General features: G+C 55.4%; 1 protein-coding gene across 1 annotated transcript in view; it reads left to right on the top strand.

The window, feature by feature from the left end:
* COL22A1 (collagen type XXII alpha 1 chain) overlaps positions 1–20,544 on the top strand; it is a 268,939-nt gene that overhangs the window by 153,289 nt on the left and 95,106 nt on the right. Inside the window, exons 28-37 of the mRNA XM_051844068.3 lie at positions 323–367; positions 934–996; positions 1,353–1,406; positions 7,625–7,666; positions 10,378–10,410; positions 12,704–12,757; positions 12,970–13,023; positions 13,699–13,752; positions 18,640–18,693; positions 20,119–20,172. Of these exons, the coding sequence (XP_051700028.3) occupies positions 323–367; positions 934–996; positions 1,353–1,406; positions 7,625–7,666; positions 10,378–10,410; positions 12,704–12,757; positions 12,970–13,023; positions 13,699–13,752; positions 18,640–18,693; positions 20,119–20,172 (507 nt within the window). The remainder of the gene's footprint in view (positions 1–322; positions 368–933; positions 997–1,352; positions 1,407–7,624; positions 7,667–10,377; positions 10,411–12,703; positions 12,758–12,969; positions 13,024–13,698; positions 13,753–18,639; positions 18,694–20,118; positions 20,173–20,544) is intronic.

Raw genomic sequence — 20,544 nt, 5'->3', positions numbered from 1 at the left:
AGCAGATGGGATACCTCTCTCTCCCCCTCTTGCTTCTCTCCCTTCCCCCATCCCCACCCCACCTCTATCTCCCTCTCTCTTTCTCTGTCATTCTACCTTTCAAATAAATAGATAAAAATCTTTAAGAAAGACAGAATGAGGGGGGCGTAGGACCCTCCTCCAGAAATGCTGGACGCTGTGGTTTCATGGCGTGCGACCCTTGGACGTAAGAACACCCCTGCATGGGGATGAAGGGCTGTGGCCAGCAGGTGGCTCTGAGGGCCCAGGCTGGGAGCTTCAGGCAATGCCTGGGAGGTAACAGTGTCTGCTCCTCTGTCTGCAGGGAGAAGCTGGGGAACAAGGTCTCGCGGGCCAGCCTGGAGAGAAGGTTTGTACCTTCATTCATTCATCCTTTTTCTTTAATTCCCTCATCCATTTTTCTATACCAGGCCTTGTATAAAGTCTTCAAATGCCAGAACGCACCAGTGTGTCTCTTGGGAACCCAGAGCACTCCCTTTGTATGTTCGCAGTTTCCTCAATAATTAACAGTACATCCTCTGTGTCAGTGGCTGTGCTGGGCGTTGGGTTCCAGCCACGGAGCAGAACCAAGTGGCCGGTAGAGAATGACTGACAGATGCAGTGGGTGGTGGCCTGGAGGTCTGGGGGCAGAGAGGCGGGGCTGTCACTGAGACCCAGAGGTGTCAAGAAAGGTGACAGCAGGTGACACCATGCCTGAGCCACAAAGCCCAAGGAGGAGCTGGACATCAAGAGAGGAGGAGGGACGGGGATCCCTGGGCAGAGCTTGGAATGGCTGTTTTGCCACTGCTTAGCTTTCTAAGTGACATCCATGAAGCCAGACCTCTGGGGGCTGGAGCGCATGGGGTCCGGGGCTGGCCCAGGGGAGACCCTTGCTAGTGACACTGAATGGACAGAGTTGCCCCCTTGTTTCCACAGGGAGAAGCAGGCCTCCCAGGAGCCCCGGGCCTCCCGGGCACGCGAGGAGAGAATGGAGCTCAGGTAAGTGTGTTCCACCTGTGCTGGTGGACAGACGCCCGTGCTACAGGTGTGGTGCATTGTGGGAGGTGGCGATCCTGACTGGGTGGAGAGTGAGTTTCCCCAGTGCAGGGGGAGGGAGAGGATGGCTGAGTCCACGAGCTGGTGCTGAGGGTGGTGGGAGGGACAGGAGCAGGTGCATGAGAGGGGCTTCTCATTGAGCTGACCGGGCAGCCTTTGCTCGGGGCCTTTTGTACAGATTGGGTGAGGGCAGGTCAGAGAGAACGGATCCACGGCCCACGGTCGCGTTGCCCTTACCTGGGAGAGGCAGGGATTGTCCTCGCGTGGGCTCTAATGTTTTCTAATGTCTTTTGCAATAGGGTGAAAAAGGTGACCAGGGATGGCCGGGACTGAAAGGTGACCGGGGTGAAAAGGTAGGGGCTGGACCCTCATCCCGACCTTCGGATATCCCACGTGGTGCTTCCTGCAGACCTCATCCACACAGCTGCAGATGCAGCTGTTCTAAACTTAAGGAGACGGCAATGCTGTCAGGGACAGGGCTCCGGGCCCCCATCGCCTGTGCATCCTCTCTGCCATCACGTGGGAGAAGGCGGGGCTGCGGGCGTCTGAGCAGGGCACTGCTTCTGGGGCAGCTACACTTACCCTAAGTGCCAGGTGCACCAGGAGGCTCCCCCAGCCTGAGGGACCTGCTGAGAACCAAACCCTACACCCAGACCCTGCACCCTACGTGAGCCCAGTGTGTCCCCGCCTGTGGGGTCTGACCCGGGAGCCCGCCTCAGAGTCAGGGCAGGTGCCTGCTCTCTATCTGTAACCGGAGGCCTTCCCCAGTGCCGTGTGCCTCAGATGCTGTGGCCATCAGAAGTGGCCCACTCGGATTGCACAGCTGCAGGGGACCTGGTGAAGGACCAATCGTGGGCTGAGGGAAACCAATGAGAAACTGACTTGAGGTGGCTAGGGCCAGCAAGGCGGCCCCAGGACGAGGGTCAGCAAGAGGCCAGACGGGGTGAGGGGAGCTGCTGCCCGCTGAACCCAGAGAGGCCCAAGGCCTTAGGAAAAGGAGGCAGACACGGTCAAACACAGGTGCTGACCAGGAAATTGTGGGAGCAGGAAGGACACAGGCTCAGGGAAGGGTGTATGTGTGTGTGTGTGTGTGTGTGTGTCTCTCTGTCTGTCTGTCTTGGGGTGGTGGTGGGGCTATTTTTATCACCCATTCTCATGCTTAGCTGATATTAATACAAGGAGAGGATTCCATGTACTTAAGAGGTATAGTTCCAAGAATATAATGATGCTTTCCTCCATCTTTCCTTTCTCCCTCCCTCCCTCACTCCTTCTCTCTCTCTCTATTTCTCTCTCTCTCTCTTTCTCTTTCTCTCTTTCTAATTTTCGAGATAATGCAGTCAGTTTACATTATAGTCAAAGGCTTAGCACTCCACCAAATAGAGTTCATCAAGTAAAAAGTAGAACATAAAAGGGCCCTAATTCGGCAAAAGTCTAGGCAAGGAGCATAAGCAATAATCAAATGAAAACAGGTCCATTTCACTCAAAGTTTTTTTAGATTATTTATTTACTTGAAAGAGTTACAGACAGAGAAGGAGACAGTGAGATATGTCTTCCATCCACTGGTTCACTCCCCAAATGGCAACAATGGCCTGAGCTGGGGTGATTCAAAGCCAAGAGCCAGGAGCTTCTTCCAGATCTCCCACATGGGTACTGGGGCCCAAGCACTTGGGCCATCTTCTACTGCTTAGCCAGGCCATTAGCAGGGAGCAGGATCAGAAGTGGAGCAGCCAGGACTCGAACCAGCACCCATATGGGATGCCCACACTGCAGGTGGAGGCTTACCCCCCTACGCCACAGCACTGGTCCCTCAGAGGGGTTTTGATGCAAGCCCAGAGCTGCAGAATGAGGCACGGAGCCAGCCCGTGGCCCGAGTGACGGTGTTGGAAGCTGCTCACCTCAGCAACAGGCAGGCAGGTATGAGGAGTGGCACCTTCTGAATCACACATCAAAAGACAACGGATCCCCACCTTCTGGAACATTCTTTCACAGGCAGAGGACTGAGGCTGGAGTGACCAGCTTGGTGCCCCTGGCCTGGAAAGGGATGCCCCCAGCACCATGTTCGACTCGTGAGGTCCCAGCCTCTTCCCAGAAGGGTACCCCACACCCACGGCATGGCCCCCCAGAAACCTGTGGGGGCCAGAAAGTCATGTGTGGCGAGGGAGCTTATTTGATGCCCTGCTGAGCCTCTTGGACCCCCGGTAGTGATGAGGTCGGACGGAGTCCGTGTGTGGGACTTGGTGTCCACGGGGGTGGCCAGGGCCCTCTCTTGTCTTGTTTCAGTGCTGAGCAAACCAGCACTGAAACCGAGTGAGCCGGGGCAGCCCATGAAGCCCGGGGCTTCTGTGCAGCTGAGCTTCTCTGCACGTTCTGGTTTCTAGCATGTTCCATGTCTCTCTGTGGTGGTGCTGGGGCCAGGGAGCTGTGAGGCCGATTCTGCTTTAAGCCCGTTTTGCAGAGGAAGAAGGTCAGGGACACAGAAGCACAGACTAGCAGAGTGTGTGGGGGGGTGCGGGCAGGCCTGGGGCTCTAGAACCGTGCTGTTGGCCACGCTGAACGAGGTCCTTCCAGCGAGGGTCTCTCCCGCGTGCCCAGCCCTGACCCTTGGAGCTGGCAAAGATGCACCTGTCCTCTCTGATGTGAGCTGCTTAATGAGAGGGCCAGGGTGCTTCCCTCTGCCAGGCCCCCAGGAGAAAGCAGCGGTGAGCAAGCCCGGCCCAACTTCGGGAGTTCTGAGGGCTGTGGTGCCTCGGAGGGGTGGGGAACACAGCCCTGAGCAGGCGCTGTGCCTGGTGCGTTTCACACCGGCTTCGTGCAGCCCCTAACCAGAGAGCTGGGGTGGAGGGAGCTGTGTGTGGGCGAGCTTCCGTGGGCTTCTCAGCAGTGCAGCTTCTGGCTGAGAGGCTCACGTGTGGACCGCAGTGGCTCAGGAAGCCCTGCGTGACTTCAGCAGCTCTGCCCGAGCCCCGTGCGAGGATCCGGTTGGCCGCTCTCGTCCTCCGGAGGAAGATGTCGTGACAGACAGTCCCAAGTAAGACATCAGGGCAACAGGAGCCTTTTCTGGCTGTGCCGCGCACATTCCTGCCTGTTTGCCCCTCCTTCTGCCAAGCTCACCCTGAGCAGTCACCCGACGTGCAGCTCTGCACAAGGGGCCTTGATGATGTTCCTGTCTCTGCAAGGCCTCACGGGAGCCACCCTGCAGAAGCTGGGGCAGGAACCCAGGCTGGTCACCCTCACCCCCCAACTCACAGGTCTTCCCTGGCCAAGTCTCTTTCTTTTCAAAATTTATTTGAAAGGCAGAGCAAGATGTAGGTAGGTAGGTAGATGTCTTCCAACCACTGGCTCATTCTTCAGGTGGCTGTAACAGCTGGGGCTGGGCCAGGTCAAAACCAGGAGCTAGGAATTCCATCCAGGTCTCCCACATGGGTGGCAGAAGTCCAAGTACTTGGGCTATCGTCTGCTGCTTTCCCAGGAGCATTAGCAGAGAGCTGTATTGGAAGTGGAATAGCCTGGATGGGAATCGGCGCACTGATATAGGATGTGGACATCCCAAGTGGCAGGTCAACTCTCTGTGCCAAAACGCCCACCACGCCGAGCCTCTTTCCCAGAGGAGCCCTGGGGGTCAGCTCACGGTTGCCTCCCTGGCCTGCAGCTCTGGGGGGGCAGGAGGCTACTTCTGAGGGCAGCCATGAGGGCACCCCTCTTCCCATGCTCTTCCTCATACCCACGCCTGCCCTATCTAGCAAAGACCCACCTGGGATCGTGTCGACATTTTTCCTGGGGAGGAAAGTGGTTTTGGTGAGACTGGACCTGCAGTACCAGATCAACAGCGTCAGGAGGAGCATTGGTGAGGTCAGCTAATGTACTGTCACGCTGAGAATGAGCCTTCCTTCCTGGGACCTTGGCCAGGGTCATGGCACACAGGAGCGAGGACCCTAGATTCTGTGTAAACAGCAGGCTCAGCGGTGTGCTGACTCTAACAGTTTGGGTGGACTCATTGATGTTCTGTTGCCTCGCTTTCTTCATCTGTGAAATGGGGCTACATAAATACCTTCTGAGCATTTCTACAAAGGTTAACAAGTTTATACGTGCTAAATATGGACAGCAGCACCTGAAGTTAAATGCTAGGTAACACTGGAAGTGCCGGCAGAAAACTCAATAACTTTTTATTCTTATTGTTGCCTACTGAAAGTGACTTTGGAGGCTGGTGTGTGGTGCAGTGGGTTAAAGCTGCTGTGTGTGACACCGGCATCCCAGATCAGAGTGCCAGTTTGAATCTTGACTGCTCCATATCTAATCCAGCTCCCTGCTAATGCACCTAGGAAGGCAGCAAAAGATGGCCCGAGTCGTTGGGTCCCTGCCACCCATGTGGGAGACCGAGATGGAGTTCTTGGCTCCCAGCTTTGGCGGGGCTCAGCCCTGGCTGTTGCAGCCACTTGGAAATGAGCCAGCAGATGGAAGATCTTTCTGTCTCTGTCATCGTCTCTGTTTTTCTGGCTCTCACTCTCTGTTCCTTTCCCTTCAAATACGTAAATATTTAAATTTGTATCTCATAAATACAACACTAGGAACATAGTAATTCTTCCCATACACTCTATCCCCCTCTTTTCGTCCTTCCTCTTCTGTTTAGTCTGAGAAAGAAAAAAAGGAAAGAATGGAATGAAAAACTAAGAGAGCTATTCCTCAACAGTCTAGACAAGGGCTGTTCTACGTTATTGCTTCTCGAAGGTGATTTCATTTTTTTTTTGTCCCTTTCTCTTATCCCTTCCTTCGTCCTCCTTCTTCCTTTTAGAAACTTAATTGTCCTTAAAGAAGAACCCAAGGGCGATACATCTTTTGTGAGCTCTTAGACGTAATTATAACTTATGAGACATAATAGTATCTTCCATTTAATAAACTAAAAAGGAAGTGATTCTTGAGAATAAGTTTTACTATTAAGTCTCATGATACAACTCAGAGGCTCCAACATGGGAAGCAGTCCACACAGGAGACTCACAGAATGACAATCACTTTAAGTAGCACTCTGACCTCAGAATTAGCCCTTGAGGCATTCCTTTCTGGCTGAAAAGCCCAGAGGAGCATTTCATGCATGGAAAGTCAAGACACTCTGGCAAAAATGGCCTACATAAAGGATGCCTGTGGGTGAGACCCCAGTGGAAAGATGTGACCACCAAAGAAGGATATACTTTTCTCTAAAGGGAGGAGAGAACTTCTACTCAGCTTATGGACTCATTAAGCTAGTGGATCTAAAAGGCTTCCATAGCCAAGGCAGCTCATGTTGATAGCTTTGGGCGATCACTGATGTCATACATAAGAGTGTTATTTGTTAAAGAAACAAGAGTCACTGTGCGTTACCTCCCACACCACAGGCCCTCTGTCCGCAGACATTTTTATATATATATATATTAAAACCAACTTTGACCCTCTCTAAGCCAACTTAGTTCTCCCATCTGTCTGTCTTATAACGGTATTTGGGAGGCCTGCAATTGACCTAACCCTGGGCTGGTCTAGGGAACAGACGTAACCCAGACACCTAGTCTCTGGGCTGGTGTGTGGCACGTGTGTGGCCGGTGTGTGCAGAGAGAGCTTGTGGCGTGTGGCACGTGTGTGGCCGGTGTGTGCAGAGAGAGCTTGTGGCTGCCTACTCCCTGTCAGCCCCTCATCGGTGACACATGATTCATGTGTATTGTCAGAAACATTTTATTTTTCAAAGAGCCAGCCAAAAGGAGTAAAGTGGTTTACAAAATTGCAGAGTTAGGGGGCTGTGCCATGGAGCACTAGGTTAATCCTCCACCTGCAGCACCAGCATCCCATATGGGTGCTGGTTCTAGTCCAGGTTGCTCCTCTTCCAGTCCAGCTCTCTGCTGTGGCCTGGAAAGGCAGTGGAGGATGGCCCAGATCCTTGGGCCCCTGCACCCACATGGGAGACCAGGAGGAAGCACCTGGCTCCTGGCTTCAGATCGGCATAGCTCTGGCCATTGTAGCCATTTGGGGAGTGAACCAACAGAGGGAAGACCTTTCTCTCTGTCTCTTTCTCACTGTCTGTAGCTCTACCTGTCAAATAAAAAAGATCTTTAAAAAAAATGGCAGAGTTAGGTTTCACGCCCAGGCGATTGGGCTCCCAAACCTCTGTTGCTGTCTCCTGGGCTCAGAGAACAGCTGGTTACTCCAGAGCACATGCAGCTGCTCAGAACAGCTGGACCTCAACTGCAGTCGCACACGTACAGGGTAAACATGGCTGTGGCTGCAGACAGAGGGAGGCCACTGGAGACAGGTAGTGGCTAGCTTCATTACCATGCGCACCTTGGAGCAGTGTATGGTGATGCTGGCTATCTCTGGCTCCACTGGCTGTACAGATATATCTCAACCCGTGTTTTCAAACATCTGGGATATTTTATAGTGGGAACTGCATGGGTGTTCATACGTATGCAGGTGGATGTCTGTTGGTGTGTTAAGGGACGGGCAAGTGGGTGAGCCTGTTTTTCTGGGGAGAGGGTGCATGGTCAGAGCTGTTCAGCTTGAGCAGGGCTGGCAGGTGGATTAATGGTCCTTCCCCTTCCACTTCCTCCTCTAGGGCGAAGCTGGTCCTGCAGGGCCCCCGGGGCCGCCTGGGACGGTAAGCAGCTCTGCTCCTCTCCTCATCTGCATCCCCAAGGCGTGGGGCCCCTCCATATGCACACTTGGTTAGAAACACCTCCGTGTTAGAATTCCAGGAGCTCTGTCCCTCGGTCTCGCCTTCCAAAACCACAGAGGCACCCATGCTTATTGCTTACCTGAGCTAAGCATGAGGACCGTTCAGCAGAACGTGAGCCGGTTACGTGTGGGAAAGCTGAGCCCAAGGTGAGAATCAGTCTGTGATTCCACCTCTGTGACCCATGGCTGGGATTTGTTTCTCTCTCTGAGTGCCTGGGCCACAAGTATCCATAAGATTATGGCCTCTGATAATAGAACAAACAGAACCTCCTCTGTGCCACTCAGTAGTGTTTGCATCTTAGGTATGTTATTTAATCTCTAAAAGAACCCATTTTCTCCGTTATTTAAAAAATATTATACCCAGCTAACATGTATGTTTGTAGTGAAAATTCAGAGATACTGGGAAGCACTCGGAGTTCCTAGAACATCGGGAATGCTGAGCACAAAGCAGCTACTGCTGTTCTTGTTTGCCTAGCTCCCTGGAATTCCACAGCGAGGGCAGAGCTGGGCTGCTTTTTTCATGGAGCCTTTCTTCTCGGTCTGGAGAGTCTGTTTTGGGTAGGTAGTTTCAGGAGAGTTGAGTGACTTCCTGCCGTGGAGCTGAGCAGCCGAGTGCTGCAGGCACTGGGCAGTTAGCAAAGCAGAGAACTCCTCGGCGTGGATGTGGGGGCTGGGGGAGGCCCATCACCCTGACCCCCGTTAGCAATGTGGCAACTTGTCCTCTGTGCTTTTGATCAAAGTAGAATGATTCCACAGCTCATTCTCCTCCTCGCATATACCCTGATGGCAGGAGACTCACCCATGCCGTGGGACGTTGGGAGCATCTCAGGGATTCAGGCCAGCACGGGCTCTGTCACTGTCTTGTTGAAGCGATAGCATCCTGTGTTGCTGGGCACACAGGACTGAGTGCTCCTGTTCCCTCTGTGTGAGGGCCAGTGGGTAACGTCTCTGTGAACGCTTCCTTGGTGTTGTCCGTATGTCCAGAAGCATAGATCTTCAGTTCACACAGTCCAGCTCCAGGATCTGACCTAGAGAAATAAGCACTTAACAGCTATGCGCCTTAAAAGGCACGAAGACGTTGCACATTGTCATGTCAGTGAAATCATGAACAATTAGAACTCATGTGACACAGAATACCCATATCACAAAGTCCTGTTTTAGAAATAAATACACAACATACTATTTATAAGGGGCCTTCAAAAAGTTCATGGAAATGAATATTATGAAAAAAACTATGCATGAATTATTTTTTTAAAAAGTGTACCCTAATGAAATCATCTTTTAACTCTACTTTTCCAGGAACTTTTTGAAATACCCTCGTGTATGCTCTTGAACATATGTTGATATGCAAATAAAGTGCAAAAATCAATTTATGGATCACAGGGTAATCAATCCCTGTTCCAACAGAAGGAGCAGTAGGGGCCTCCTTAGGAGGTGACTTCTCAGCCCTGCACGCAGGAGGTGCCCTGCTCAGACCCTCTAGAACAGACCATCCACCTGTACCTGTGAAGAAGGCACGAGTCAGCAGCTGCCGAGAACAGTGCGTTTGCTGTGCCTGTTTGTCACGCTCGGCCTGGGTCCCCTGTTTCTGGTGGAGGTGTGCCGAAAGGGCTCCAGGTGTGCTAGCCTGGACGTCAGCAGTTTTCTTGGGAGAGAGACTGGGGTTGGGCCCTGGACAGCAAGGGCAGGAAGCTGCTTTTCCCTCCCCTTTTGAACTCACTGTTTTAGGACCAGCATCTATGGTGTCCCTTTGTCCCTTTGCTCCTACTTCGGAGCCCTTGCTGTGAGCCAGGTGTGGGCATGGCTCAGCCCCCCTGTTTCCTGCAGCCTGGCTACACCCTACTCACACAGTGGCTGGGATGAACGTGTCGTGCGCTGTAGCCAGCAGGACTGGGGAAAGGAGCGAGGAGCGACAAGGGCGCCTCCCTTACATTTGAGTGGAGGAGGAGGAAGGGGCAGCTTTGAACACCGACACGCAGCAGAGACCCGAATGGTCTCCGTCAGATCGAGGGAGAAGAGTGAACCAGGAGGCATAAGGAACAGTATGTGCAAAACCTCCAAGGCTGGAGCAAGCAGGCCCCTGGGAACTGCCCAGCACAGCCTGGGGGGTGGCAACGACGCTGTGGGGCCACTCTGTGGGGACCGTTGAGTGCGGAGTTAAGGGTTTGACAGGAGCTGGGCGCTCCATGAGCTAGGCCCGCACTCTTGTTTCCTGTGCACCTGCACCCTGGCCAGGCACCTGGCAGGTGTGAGAAGGAAGCTTGGAGGACTCCAGCATCCCAGGTGCTGCCGAGTTGCTTGTGGGGCTTGCTCCCTTGCAGTCTTGGGAGACCCTGCTGCGCCCCACTTTGCTGATGGGGACATCATGGCCGACAGGACCTCCCAGGGCCACACAGGCTGTGGAGCTTGGGCCACATGAGTGCAGACTGCAGAGGCTGACTGCCGTCACGACCTGCCTTCACACCTCCTCAGGGACGTTAAAGATGCCACTCCAGTTGTTCAAACGGGCAACATGCAAAGGGAGCATTGGCGTTGTGTTCTTTTACTTGCTAAATTTCTCAGGAGCAGGTTTTGAAAATGAAGCCTGAGGCTCACTCATCTCCATCTTCCTAATTGCCCTGGTTTCCCTTTCAGACATCCCTGCTCACACCGCACCCGAGGATGCCGGTGAGTAGCAGTGGCCTTTTGGGTGCGGCACAGTGTCCCTCAGCCTGGCTGGGGTGTCCCTGTGCGGGCTGGGAGCGGGGCCTGGGCTGCGTTCCGACCCCCAGCCCCTTCATGCTCGTCGCTGTCAGGCACCAGGGCTCTCAGACTTTGTCCTGGCGAAGGTGGGACAAAGACCCTACAAGGAACAGACTCCAGTGTCAGGCAGGGTGTCCCAGGGACCAAGGGCAAAGGCCAGACCCCATTGCTGGGTTTTGGGGACATCATGATTTGCAAGGGCAGAACGTTGAGGAATGGCAGGGGGCAGAGATGTCCCCATGGACACTGGCAGTGGAGGAGATCATAGATGGGGGTTCTGAAAGGGTCCTGGATCTCAGAGGGACTGCTCAGAGAACAGTAGAGACCCAAGCCACAGAGGGTCTGAGGACACTATGGACAGGGCGTGCTGATGGAGGGAAACTCACCCAGCTTCTTGCAGACCCTCAACCACTTACCAGAAGGCGTATGCCACCACTGCAATCCTAGGGAGATTTTTTCCTGCTTTGACCAACGGCTCATCTGAAAACAAGGTTTTCAGGATGTCTCCGTGCCGTTAGTGGCTCCAAAGCTCTGAGATGTGCCTTTGCTTGTTTCTCTGTGGTTCTCCTGCTGGTAGGACTTGACCTGCCACTGTGGAGGCGCGCCCGCTGAGGGTCTGAGGTCGTGAGATCTCAATTCCAGCACTGGCTGCTTCCATCTTCTCTGTGTTAAGTAGATGCCCTGACAAAGCGCCATAGCACCCTGGGTCGGATGAAAAGGAACGGAGCAGGTGGAGAGGTAGAGCCGGGCCTACCGGGGCACATGCATCACCTTCTGAGCTGGAGAAGGAATGGCCTGGCCTCTGCAGAAACCTCCTCTGTGCCAGGCACTGCAGAGTGCTTTGCAGAAGCAATTCCCGTTAAATTAGGTCTACGCGGTCAACCACATGGATCCCATTCAACAGATGTGCCGAGAGGGAGGACTGGGAGTACACCATGGGGATTGGAGGGGAGGGCGGGCAGGAGCCGCCGTGGCGCGGTCTCCAGCTCGTGCGTTGAGAGGGGAGAGTGAGACCCACCATAGCACAGCCCTCCTGCAGTGGCTGCTCCACCAAGGACAGGCTGAGAGCTGGCCCGCCCCAGGCTCTCTCATTTAGATGTTGGATTCTGCTTTCGAGTTGCGTAGGGGATCCTATTGCCCAGACCTCCTGTGTGCCAAACTGCCTTCTACACCCAGGCAGATGCTTGGGGTCAGCACTCGATCCTGTTCCTTGAGGAAGGGCTGTGCACAGCTTTTCCAATGCACCTGCTTTCATGGTCAGTTGTTCTAGAGAGTTCCAGGGGCCTGGCCCTTTTTCCTTCAATGGCTCTTCTTGGCTGTACCTTCTCTGTGCCACTAATCTCCCCCAACCCCTTGTCTGTCCATCTTGCAGCCATGAAAGCTGAGGTCGGTGTACACAGCTACTTTGCCCATGGTTATATGGCTGATGACTCAGAGCCAGGGAGCCAGGCACATCTGTGTGGTTCCAAAGCCAAGGCTCTCTATACCACAGGCCCCATGCACAGTCCACTCCTGCAGGCTGGCCCTTCTGCTATGGAAACACCCACACCTGAGCCCTGGAGGCCTGAAGCCACCTACCTGCTCACTGCCTTCCCGGCCCCTTGAAGTTGTAAGATGAGGATCTTGGGTCCTTGAGACTTCCTTGAGACTTCCTAGAGGTGGCACTGGCAGCCTAAGTGAGCCTGCACCTGCCCCCTGGATGGTTCTCTCCAAGGCTTTCCAGCCTGTGTCCTGACTGTTTCAGCAAGCGTTAGACCAGCCATGCTGGCTACCCAGAAGGTTCCCAAGACAGGGTCCCTTTGGCAAAGCATTCTCCCGGCTCCTCCATCAGGTGCAGGAAAGCCCCTGTCACACCCCAGAAGTTGTCCTGTTACTGTTTATTGAAGACCTGTCACATGCCAGCCCCTGAGCCGGAAGTCACACAAACCAAACCGCCCCAATGAATGTAAACTGCAGCCCAGCAGGTGCCCCAGAGAGAAAGCACTGCTTGATGAGGCTGGAGTGTCCGCTTCCCGAGGAGGTGACTCCTGGCCTTAGATCTGAAACAGGAGAAAAATTCTGAGTCCTACTGGAGTGGAGGGAGCCACCCTCTGGGCAGCCAGGGAACAGCCTTGGCCAGTGGGGACCAGCAGGGTGCAGGTGCAGGGCTGGGGTCTGCTGACGTGCACCGTGGAGGGTTGCTCTCACACCTGCTATGTCCTCTGCTTCCTACCAACAGGGAGAACAAGGGCCCAAAGGAGAGAAGGGTGATCCGGGAGTGCCTGGGGAGCCGGTGAGTGCCCTGTGTCCCCTGCCCGGCTATCTTGAGACCAGGTCAGCTCTAGGTCTCAGCAGTCCAGTCCCCCACAGGGCAGCCCTTTCTCCTTCCTCAGGTCTCTGGCCGTGTCTTCTCCACATTCTCACATCATACCCATTGCACACACTCCCACCTGACTCCATGTGCTCAGAGCTGCACTGGTTCACGGACAGCTTGTTTCATTGCAGGGACCGCAGGGCCATCCTGGAGACCTGGGGCCTCGGGGCCCTGCTGGACCGCAGGTAAGAAAACCTTCCCTGCACCTGTGGGCTCTGAGACTGAGACCCCCGCCCCATGCTGGTGCTCCCAGTCCAGCCCGCCCCTCTTCCCTGGCATTTCCAGACTGTCCACCAGACGGCACTGTTATGAGCCGCCAAGAGGCCCTCAGGGTGCCGGCCTGGGACCCTGGCTGCCCCTGCTCTGTTGGGTTGGCTGCGGCCAGCTCCAACCCTCCTAAGACTCTGGTTTCCAGAGGATTTGTGGGTGCAGGGAGCAGTCCGCCTCCTCATCCCCGGATGCTGCCTGGTGGTTCTGGCTAAGACACCTGGCACACATTAGCCTCTTGGCTTTGTTATGTTCCGGGGTTTGCTTCCTCACTGGCCCTTTCTGGGGGTGGTTGCCGAGGTGGCCTGGGAGGCTGCATACTGTGTGGGGTGACCTCTGCCTAGTGCCCCTATGGGGACCAGCAGCCCTGGCCCTCTGAGTGTCCTTTCCATAAAGGGACAGTGCTGGCACCTGTGACGGTGATGAGGATGTAGGCAAATCAGGCTCCCCAGGGGGCTGGGGGGTTTCTGACCCTTTAGACCCCACCCCCCATGCCCTGGTTTGGATCACTGGATTCTGACGAGACTTCCTGCCACAGGGTGAGGACGGCCTGGCCTGTGGTCCGTTAGCTGTCCTCTTTGTTTTCTGTGCAGGGTGCCAAGGGACAAGAAGGAGCACAAGGGGCTCCCGGAGCAGCTGGCAACCCTGTGAGTCCTGGCATCCTGCCTGCCTCAAAGGGGACCCCCGGAAGGGAAGGGCGGCTGGGGCCAGCACCTGCCCTGTGGCTCAAGGCTCTGGGCTCACGATGGGTGGCGGCACACTCGAGTGGCTGTGCAGGGCGGGGCCCTTAGGAGAGCACAGAGAGAGGGATGTTGTGGCCTCTGTGACATTCCTAGCTTTGCAGGGCTTTGTCCATGCACCCAACCCACAAAAGAAAGCCCCTTCTAAATGCACTGGCTGCTGCAAGCCACGCGCACACACACACACACATACATACATGTACATACACACATATACACACACACACACACTGGCTGAGTTTGCTACTCTGAGCTGTGTGTTCACGTGCACACATTCAAACAAGCACACAGGAGGGTTCATGGAGAATGTGTATTATGAAAAAGCTGTGCCTGTGTCCCAAACTGATCTTGTTTCATTTTTCCATGAACTTTGTGACATACCCTTGTATTAAGATCCACACACATGCACACACACACACATGTGCATGCACACATACACACGCATGTACAGACACATGTACACACACAGGCATATGTAACCCCAAACGTGTAGGTGCAATCAGGGAAATGCACACAGTCACGCGGGTGCCCTCCCAGCTCTCCTCTGCAGCTCCTGGTCTGCCCATCCTCAGGTCAGAGGCCTGGTGTGCTTGATCTTGATCGGGCTGGCACTTGTCCCTGGGGCTGCTTTGAATTCCATGTCATGGTCAGAGCCCCAAGGCCAGGCTTGTCCGTGGAGCTGGTGGAGGCAGGAGGAGGCTGACCGCCTGGGTCAGGAGTGGTGGAGGTCCCGAGAGCGCTGCCAGTGTCCAGGCTGCTCCAGGTGTGTCAGCTGCAATGACAGGGCTGTTCCTCCCTCTGGCTGAGTGGATGCCACAGAGGGGGCAGAGGCAGGGTCCACCCTGCCAGTGGAGACGACTCTAGAGCCAGCCCAGCCTGCAGGCAGTGGAAGCAGAGGGTAGACAAGAGGCTGGGAGCCTGAAGAGGCACAAAGCCCTGCGCAGTGGGAAGCAATGCCTGCAGGAAACAGGAAGAGCCTCCTGGACTGCCAAAGAGCTGCCTGCTTCCCATCTCCAACGGGGTTGGCCCACCTGGAGCGCCCTCACCCGTGTCCCCTCCTGCAATCAAACCCACTCCCTGTGGGAAGCAGCTCCTGCTTCCACACACCTGCTCCCGCCGTGTGCCCTCGGAACGGCACCCTCCCAGCAGGGCGCAGATTGAAACAGTCCGGCCGAGTTCCCCTGGGACGTGTGCTTGCCCGTGAGCTCTGTCCGCTGCCTCCCTGGCTGTCACTCTTTGCATCCTGTGCCTTCAGGAATCCCTCTTCCATGCAGCCCGAGGTCCAGCGGGGCCCAGCCCTTGGCCTCTCTCTGTCCTCCAGGGCTGGTTCACACCATTCCAGCTGACCCCCTTATCTCATGGCCTTTTTCTGGGGAGCAACCCAGACTGGACTGAGTTACTGGAATTAAGACTTATTCTATGCATCTGCTCTCCCACAATATGGCGCTGGGAGAGGAGCAAACAGCTTCTACCCAGCTGCCTCTCACCAACTTGACAAGCTGCAGGAGCTGCTCCTGATTGGAGGAGAGCAGTGTACTCAGTGTGTGGGTAGCAGAGTTAGGATTGGTGGAAGAGGACTATAAAGGAGGAGAAAGACAACATGCACCAGGAACATCTAAGGGGAACATCTATCTGAAGGAACACCTGAGCAGCCCCTGAGAGAGCCGGCTGGCGGTGTGCCGCTCCCCCGCGGAAGTGGGGAAAGTGGCAGGGGGAACCGCCCTTCCACGGAGGTGGAAGGGTTGGTAGCCAACCCAGGAAGAACCAGCAGCAAACCCGGGGAGGGCCGAGCAGACAAAAGAACAGCGCAGGGTCCTGTGTCGTTCCTCCACGAAGACGGGGAGCGACACTTGTGGGGAGCAATCCGGACTAGACTGAGTTACTCGAATTAAGACTTATTCTATGCATCTGCTCTCCCACAATATGGCGCTGGGAGAGAAGTAAACAGCCTCCGCACAGCTGCCTCCAGTTCAACTGATAAACTGTAGGACTTGCTCCTGATTGGAGAGCAGCGTACTCGGCGTGTGGGCAGCCGAGTTGGGATTGGCAGAGGAGGACTATAAAGGAGGAGAGAGACGGCATGCACCAGGAACATCTATGGGGAACATCTAAGGGAACCCGTGCAGCCCCCGAGAAAGCCGGCCGGCGGTGTGCCGCTCCCCTGCGGAAGTGGGGAATGCGGCCAGGGGGAACTGCCCTTCCACGGAGGTGGAAGGGATAGTAGCCAACCCGGGAAGAACCAGCAGCAAACCCGGGGAGGGCCGAGCAGACGAAAGAACAGCGCAGGGTTCAGTGTCGTTCCCCCACAAAGAGGGGGAGCGACATAATGGTGCCGTGACTCGGATATGAAGCCTAGGCAGGGTCCTGTGTCGTTCCTCCACGAAGAGGGGGAGCGACATAATGGTGCCGTGACTTGGATGTGAAGCCTAGGCAGGGCTTAGTGTCGTTCCTCCACGAAGAGGGGGAGCGACATAATGGTGCCGTGACTCGGATAGGAAACCTGACTTGGATAGGAAACCTAGGACGGATAAAAAACTTAGGAGGGAAGAAACGGGAAGAACTGGGAAATTACCGGAGAGAGAGACTAGCAAACAGCCTAGGGAAAAGCCGGACGAAAAGAGGTGCCGGAGGAAGCTGTTGAAAGCCTAGGCATAGACTCAGATACGGACTACGGGGGGAAGGTGGGAGAAATCTCTAAGGTCGAAAGCGAAAGTGAAAGCTAGAACAAACAGACTCGGACGCGGACTGTGGGGAGAGGCCAGGAGAAATGAGGGAGGAGTATCGTTGGAGGAAAGCTTGGGGAAACATACCGGGTAGAGAAAAATGTTAGGGAAATTGAAGCCGTGGGGGGCAGGCCAAGGCGGACACGAAAGCCACTTTGGGGTTCTCAAGTTAGCCCGGGAATAGGGGGCGAAAAGTTGAAACTAGAAGCTGAAACGTGAGCCTGGTTGGGATCCGTCTGATTAGCCCGGGGAGCAAAGGACGGGAAGCCAAACCGTGGGGCGGAGACGTACGCTGGGTTGAATTCGCCAGGCTAGCCCGGGGAACTTAGATTGAATGCTAGTGGCGGACACGTAAGCTACGCTGTGTTACTCGCGGAAGCCGCCGCGTGCAGAGAGAGCACGGGGCATGAATAGATAGGGAACGGGGCTGGCGTAGGCCGTGGTGCAGACGCGAAGGGCGTGGAGACCGCGGAGCGCGCGAAGCCAAGCCGCGCAAAGCCGGGAAGCCGCGCAGATGAGAGACGCGGGCTGAAGCGGCTCGGCGGGAAAGCCGCGGAGAAATAGCCTCGGGGCGGAGCCTGCCGGCAGGGCGAGGCACCGGGAAGCTGCGGGGATAAGAGAAACAGAAGTTTAGAAGTAAAGTGAGAGAAATAGGAATGTTGGCAGACAGAAGTAAAATGGGAGAAATAGGAATGCCCGGAGATAGAGAAATAGAGAAAAATAAGGCCTCCCCTCAACATGGCAATGAGAAAGCTTGGATTCGGCCTGTCTGATTAAGTGAGGCGATGAGCACGATGAGCACCTGCGGCGGCTAGCAGCTTATGCGCCGCAGGTCACCGAAGACAGGCACGAATTAACATCAGTAAGGCCTCCCCACAAAAAGGCAATGAGAAGGCTTGGATTCGGTCTGCCTAATTAAGGCGGTAAGCGCCAGCAGGCGGCTCGACCAGAGTGTGAGCCGCAGGTCACCGAACACAGGCACGCATCAGCGCCTAAAAACCTCCTCACAACATGGCGAAGAGAGGACCCGGATTCGGTTTGCCTGATTATAGGACTTGTAAGAGCCTGTGGCAACTCTAGCAAGTAGAGCAGAGTGTGTGCCTCGGGACACCGAAGACAGGCGCGTATCAACGCCAAAAAATAAAAAGAAAGGGGGATCTGTGGGGAGCAATCCGGACTAGACTGAGTTACTCGAATTAAGACTTATTCTATGCATCTGCTCTCCCACAATATGGCGCTGGGAGAGAAGTAAACAGCTTCCGCACAGCTGCCTCCAGTTCAACTGATAAACTGTAGGACTTGCTCCTGATTGGAGAGCAGCGTACTCGGCGTGTGGGCAGCCGAGTTGGGATTGGCGGAGGAGGACTATAAAGGAGGAGAGAGACGGCATGCACCAGGAACATCTATGGGGAACATCTAAGGGAACCCGTGCAGCCCCCGAGAAAGCCGGCCGGCGGTGTGCCGCTCCCCTGCGGAAGTGGGGAATGCGGCCAGGGGGAACTGCCCTTCCACGGAGGTGGAAGGGATAGTAGCCAACCCGGGAAGAACCAGCAGCAAACCCGGGGAGGGCCGAGCAGACGAAAGAACAGCGCAGGGTTCAGTGTCGTTCCCCCACGAAGAGGGGGAGCGACAACACTTTTCTCTGCACCTCAGATATGAACAGTTTGTTCCATGTCCAGGGTTTCCTTTGTCCTGCCTTCAGGTCACAGGCCAAACCTCACCTAAGATCCCTGTCCCTGGCTGGGTCTGGCCTCCCTCTCTGCCTGCCCCTGCCTGACGCATACCCCTGTCCACTTTTGCTCTTGGTGTCAAGGAATTGTCTAGAGTCCTCCTGTCTCCTACCCCCGAGCCAGGAGCCCACTCACTCTATCAGGGGAGGGAGGAGGGGTGGAGCAGAGGAGGAGGGGGAGGAGGGAGGAGTGGGAGGTGCATGACATCTGGGGGATGTCCAGGTTGGAAGCAGTCTCCGTGGACCACGGAGACAGCGTATGAAGCAGGTTTGGAGAGTGGTTGGGGACAACTGTCACCATTGTACCTCTGACCTTTCTAAACCTCTTCTGTCTCTGAACAGGGCGCTCCTGGACCTGTGGGCTCCCCTGGCCTCAGCGGCCCCCCGGGAAGTGTGGTGAGTGACAGCAGAAGGCAAGGCCCCAGTGTCGGTTGTGCCGGCCAGGTTCACCCACCAAGTTCGCTTAATTATCCTTCCTGAAGCTCACAGGTGTGGGCGGCTGTGCCCCCATGCACAGGTGGAAGGGAAGCCAGGACATGCTAAGAAAAGCATGCAGAAAACTCACAAAGCTGGGCCCCGGGGCACTTCAGTCTCTGGGCGGGAGACTGCTTGTCTGTAACTGCAGCAAGTCTGCACGTGGCGCTGATGTTGGAGTCAGTGCCACAGCTTGCCTTAGAGGAAACAGCAGGAGCTGAGGGAGTAAGGATTCCCTGACCCACACCTGGACTCCAGTCCCAGCTCATCCACGGCTTTCAGACCCTGGCAAGCCACTCCTGGAGGCCTCAGCCTTTTCGTCTGCACAGTGGGCACAGTGGGTTGTGCTGGCTTACCTCTGAGGCCTGTCCCTCCCTCGTCTGCTACTGCATGAGCTGCCGGAGTCAGCGTGAACACCGATTTAGACTCTGCTGTTGCTCGTGGGACACCTGATGGCCTCGTGTCCAGGGCCCCAGAGAATTCTTCCTCCTGGGGCCCGTTTGCCCATCACCCTCACAGGTGGCGGTCACAGCAGTTGAGGGGACAGGTTCTGGGCGGTCGGCTCCAGAGATCGCGCTACAATGAGTGCACGTGTTTGGTGGACACTATTGTCGTGCCCACTTTACACAGCAGCAAACTGAGGCAGGGGGAGACTGAGCCACATATTAAGTGGTTGCAGTGGACGCTACGGAAACTTTCTTGAATAGCCTCTCTCTTCCCAGCGTGTGCACACCTCCAGCAGCCAGCCCTGCCTTCCCTCACCTCTGGGTGTGTCTGGCCTCTGGAGAGCACCTGTACAGCCACAGCTGGCCACTAGCAGCACCAGCAGCAGCCTTGAGCCCATGAGTGTAGAAGGAGCCCAGCTCCTTTGCCCTGCAGGGGAGTGGCTCTGAGGGTGCCTCCCATGCACTGAGCTCCAGTATCGGAATGTGTGTTCAGGTGCTGCTGTCCCCTTTCTCACATCTGTTTCCCTGGGATTCTTCACTTGAACCTTGTCTCATAGCCTCTGGTAACTCCACACGTGCTGGCCATGCAGGTGCCCTGATGCTGAACCTGTGATCTTAGTCATCTCCGCCCGCCCTGGTGTGCACTCTAGGCTGGGCCCTGCTCGCCGAGAGCTCATGGTCCAGGGACAGAGGCAGAGGGTAGAAGCAGAGCGTACCGGCTGTTGGGAGCTTTGATGGTCAAGTGCAGGGTCGGACTCCAAGAGGAGCTGCTGTGGCAGGCAGGGTGGGGGTGGAGCCTCAGGAATGTAGGTCAGGGAAGGGGAACAGGTGGGCAGAGCTGAGCTGTTGATTGAGCCAGGCACAAGCCATCATGAAATTCACCTTAGTCTTCTTTCTCCAGGGTCCTCCTGGCCTCAGAGGCCCCCCTGGGAAAGACGGGGAGCGCGGTGAGAAGGTAAGAGCCATGCAGTCTCCCAGCCGCACTGCTCAGGCCTGTGTTAGCACCCGGGCTCAGAAAGGACTTTCCGAGTGGTAGGGTGAGGAGGTGGTGCCGTCTCGTGCTGAATCCTCACCCCAGACCTGGGGCTCAGGTTGATGCCTGTTTTAGAGATGTGGAGACAGAGGTCAGTGGTTTGTCCTACGCATAGCTGGTAGGCTGCAGAGCTGCATCTGTCTAATTCCTGTTTTCTCTCAGTCCAATGCACCAACTTACCCATTGCACACCTTCACAAGCTGGGAGAAAGAGGTTCGGTTCTTTTATTTTTTTTCTGTTTATTAACTTTTTATTACATTTTGGGCTGAAGACTAAGTGTATTTTTTTAAACTT

This window comes from Oryctolagus cuniculus, chromosome 6, assembly GCF_051225735.1.
Source record: "Oryctolagus cuniculus isolate XC-2025 breed Fujian yellow rabbit chromosome 6, ASM5122573v1, whole genome shotgun sequence".
Taxonomy (NCBI): Eukaryota; Metazoa; Chordata; class Mammalia; order Lagomorpha; family Leporidae; genus Oryctolagus; species Oryctolagus cuniculus.
This window is presented reverse-complemented; position numbering and strand designations above follow the sequence as displayed.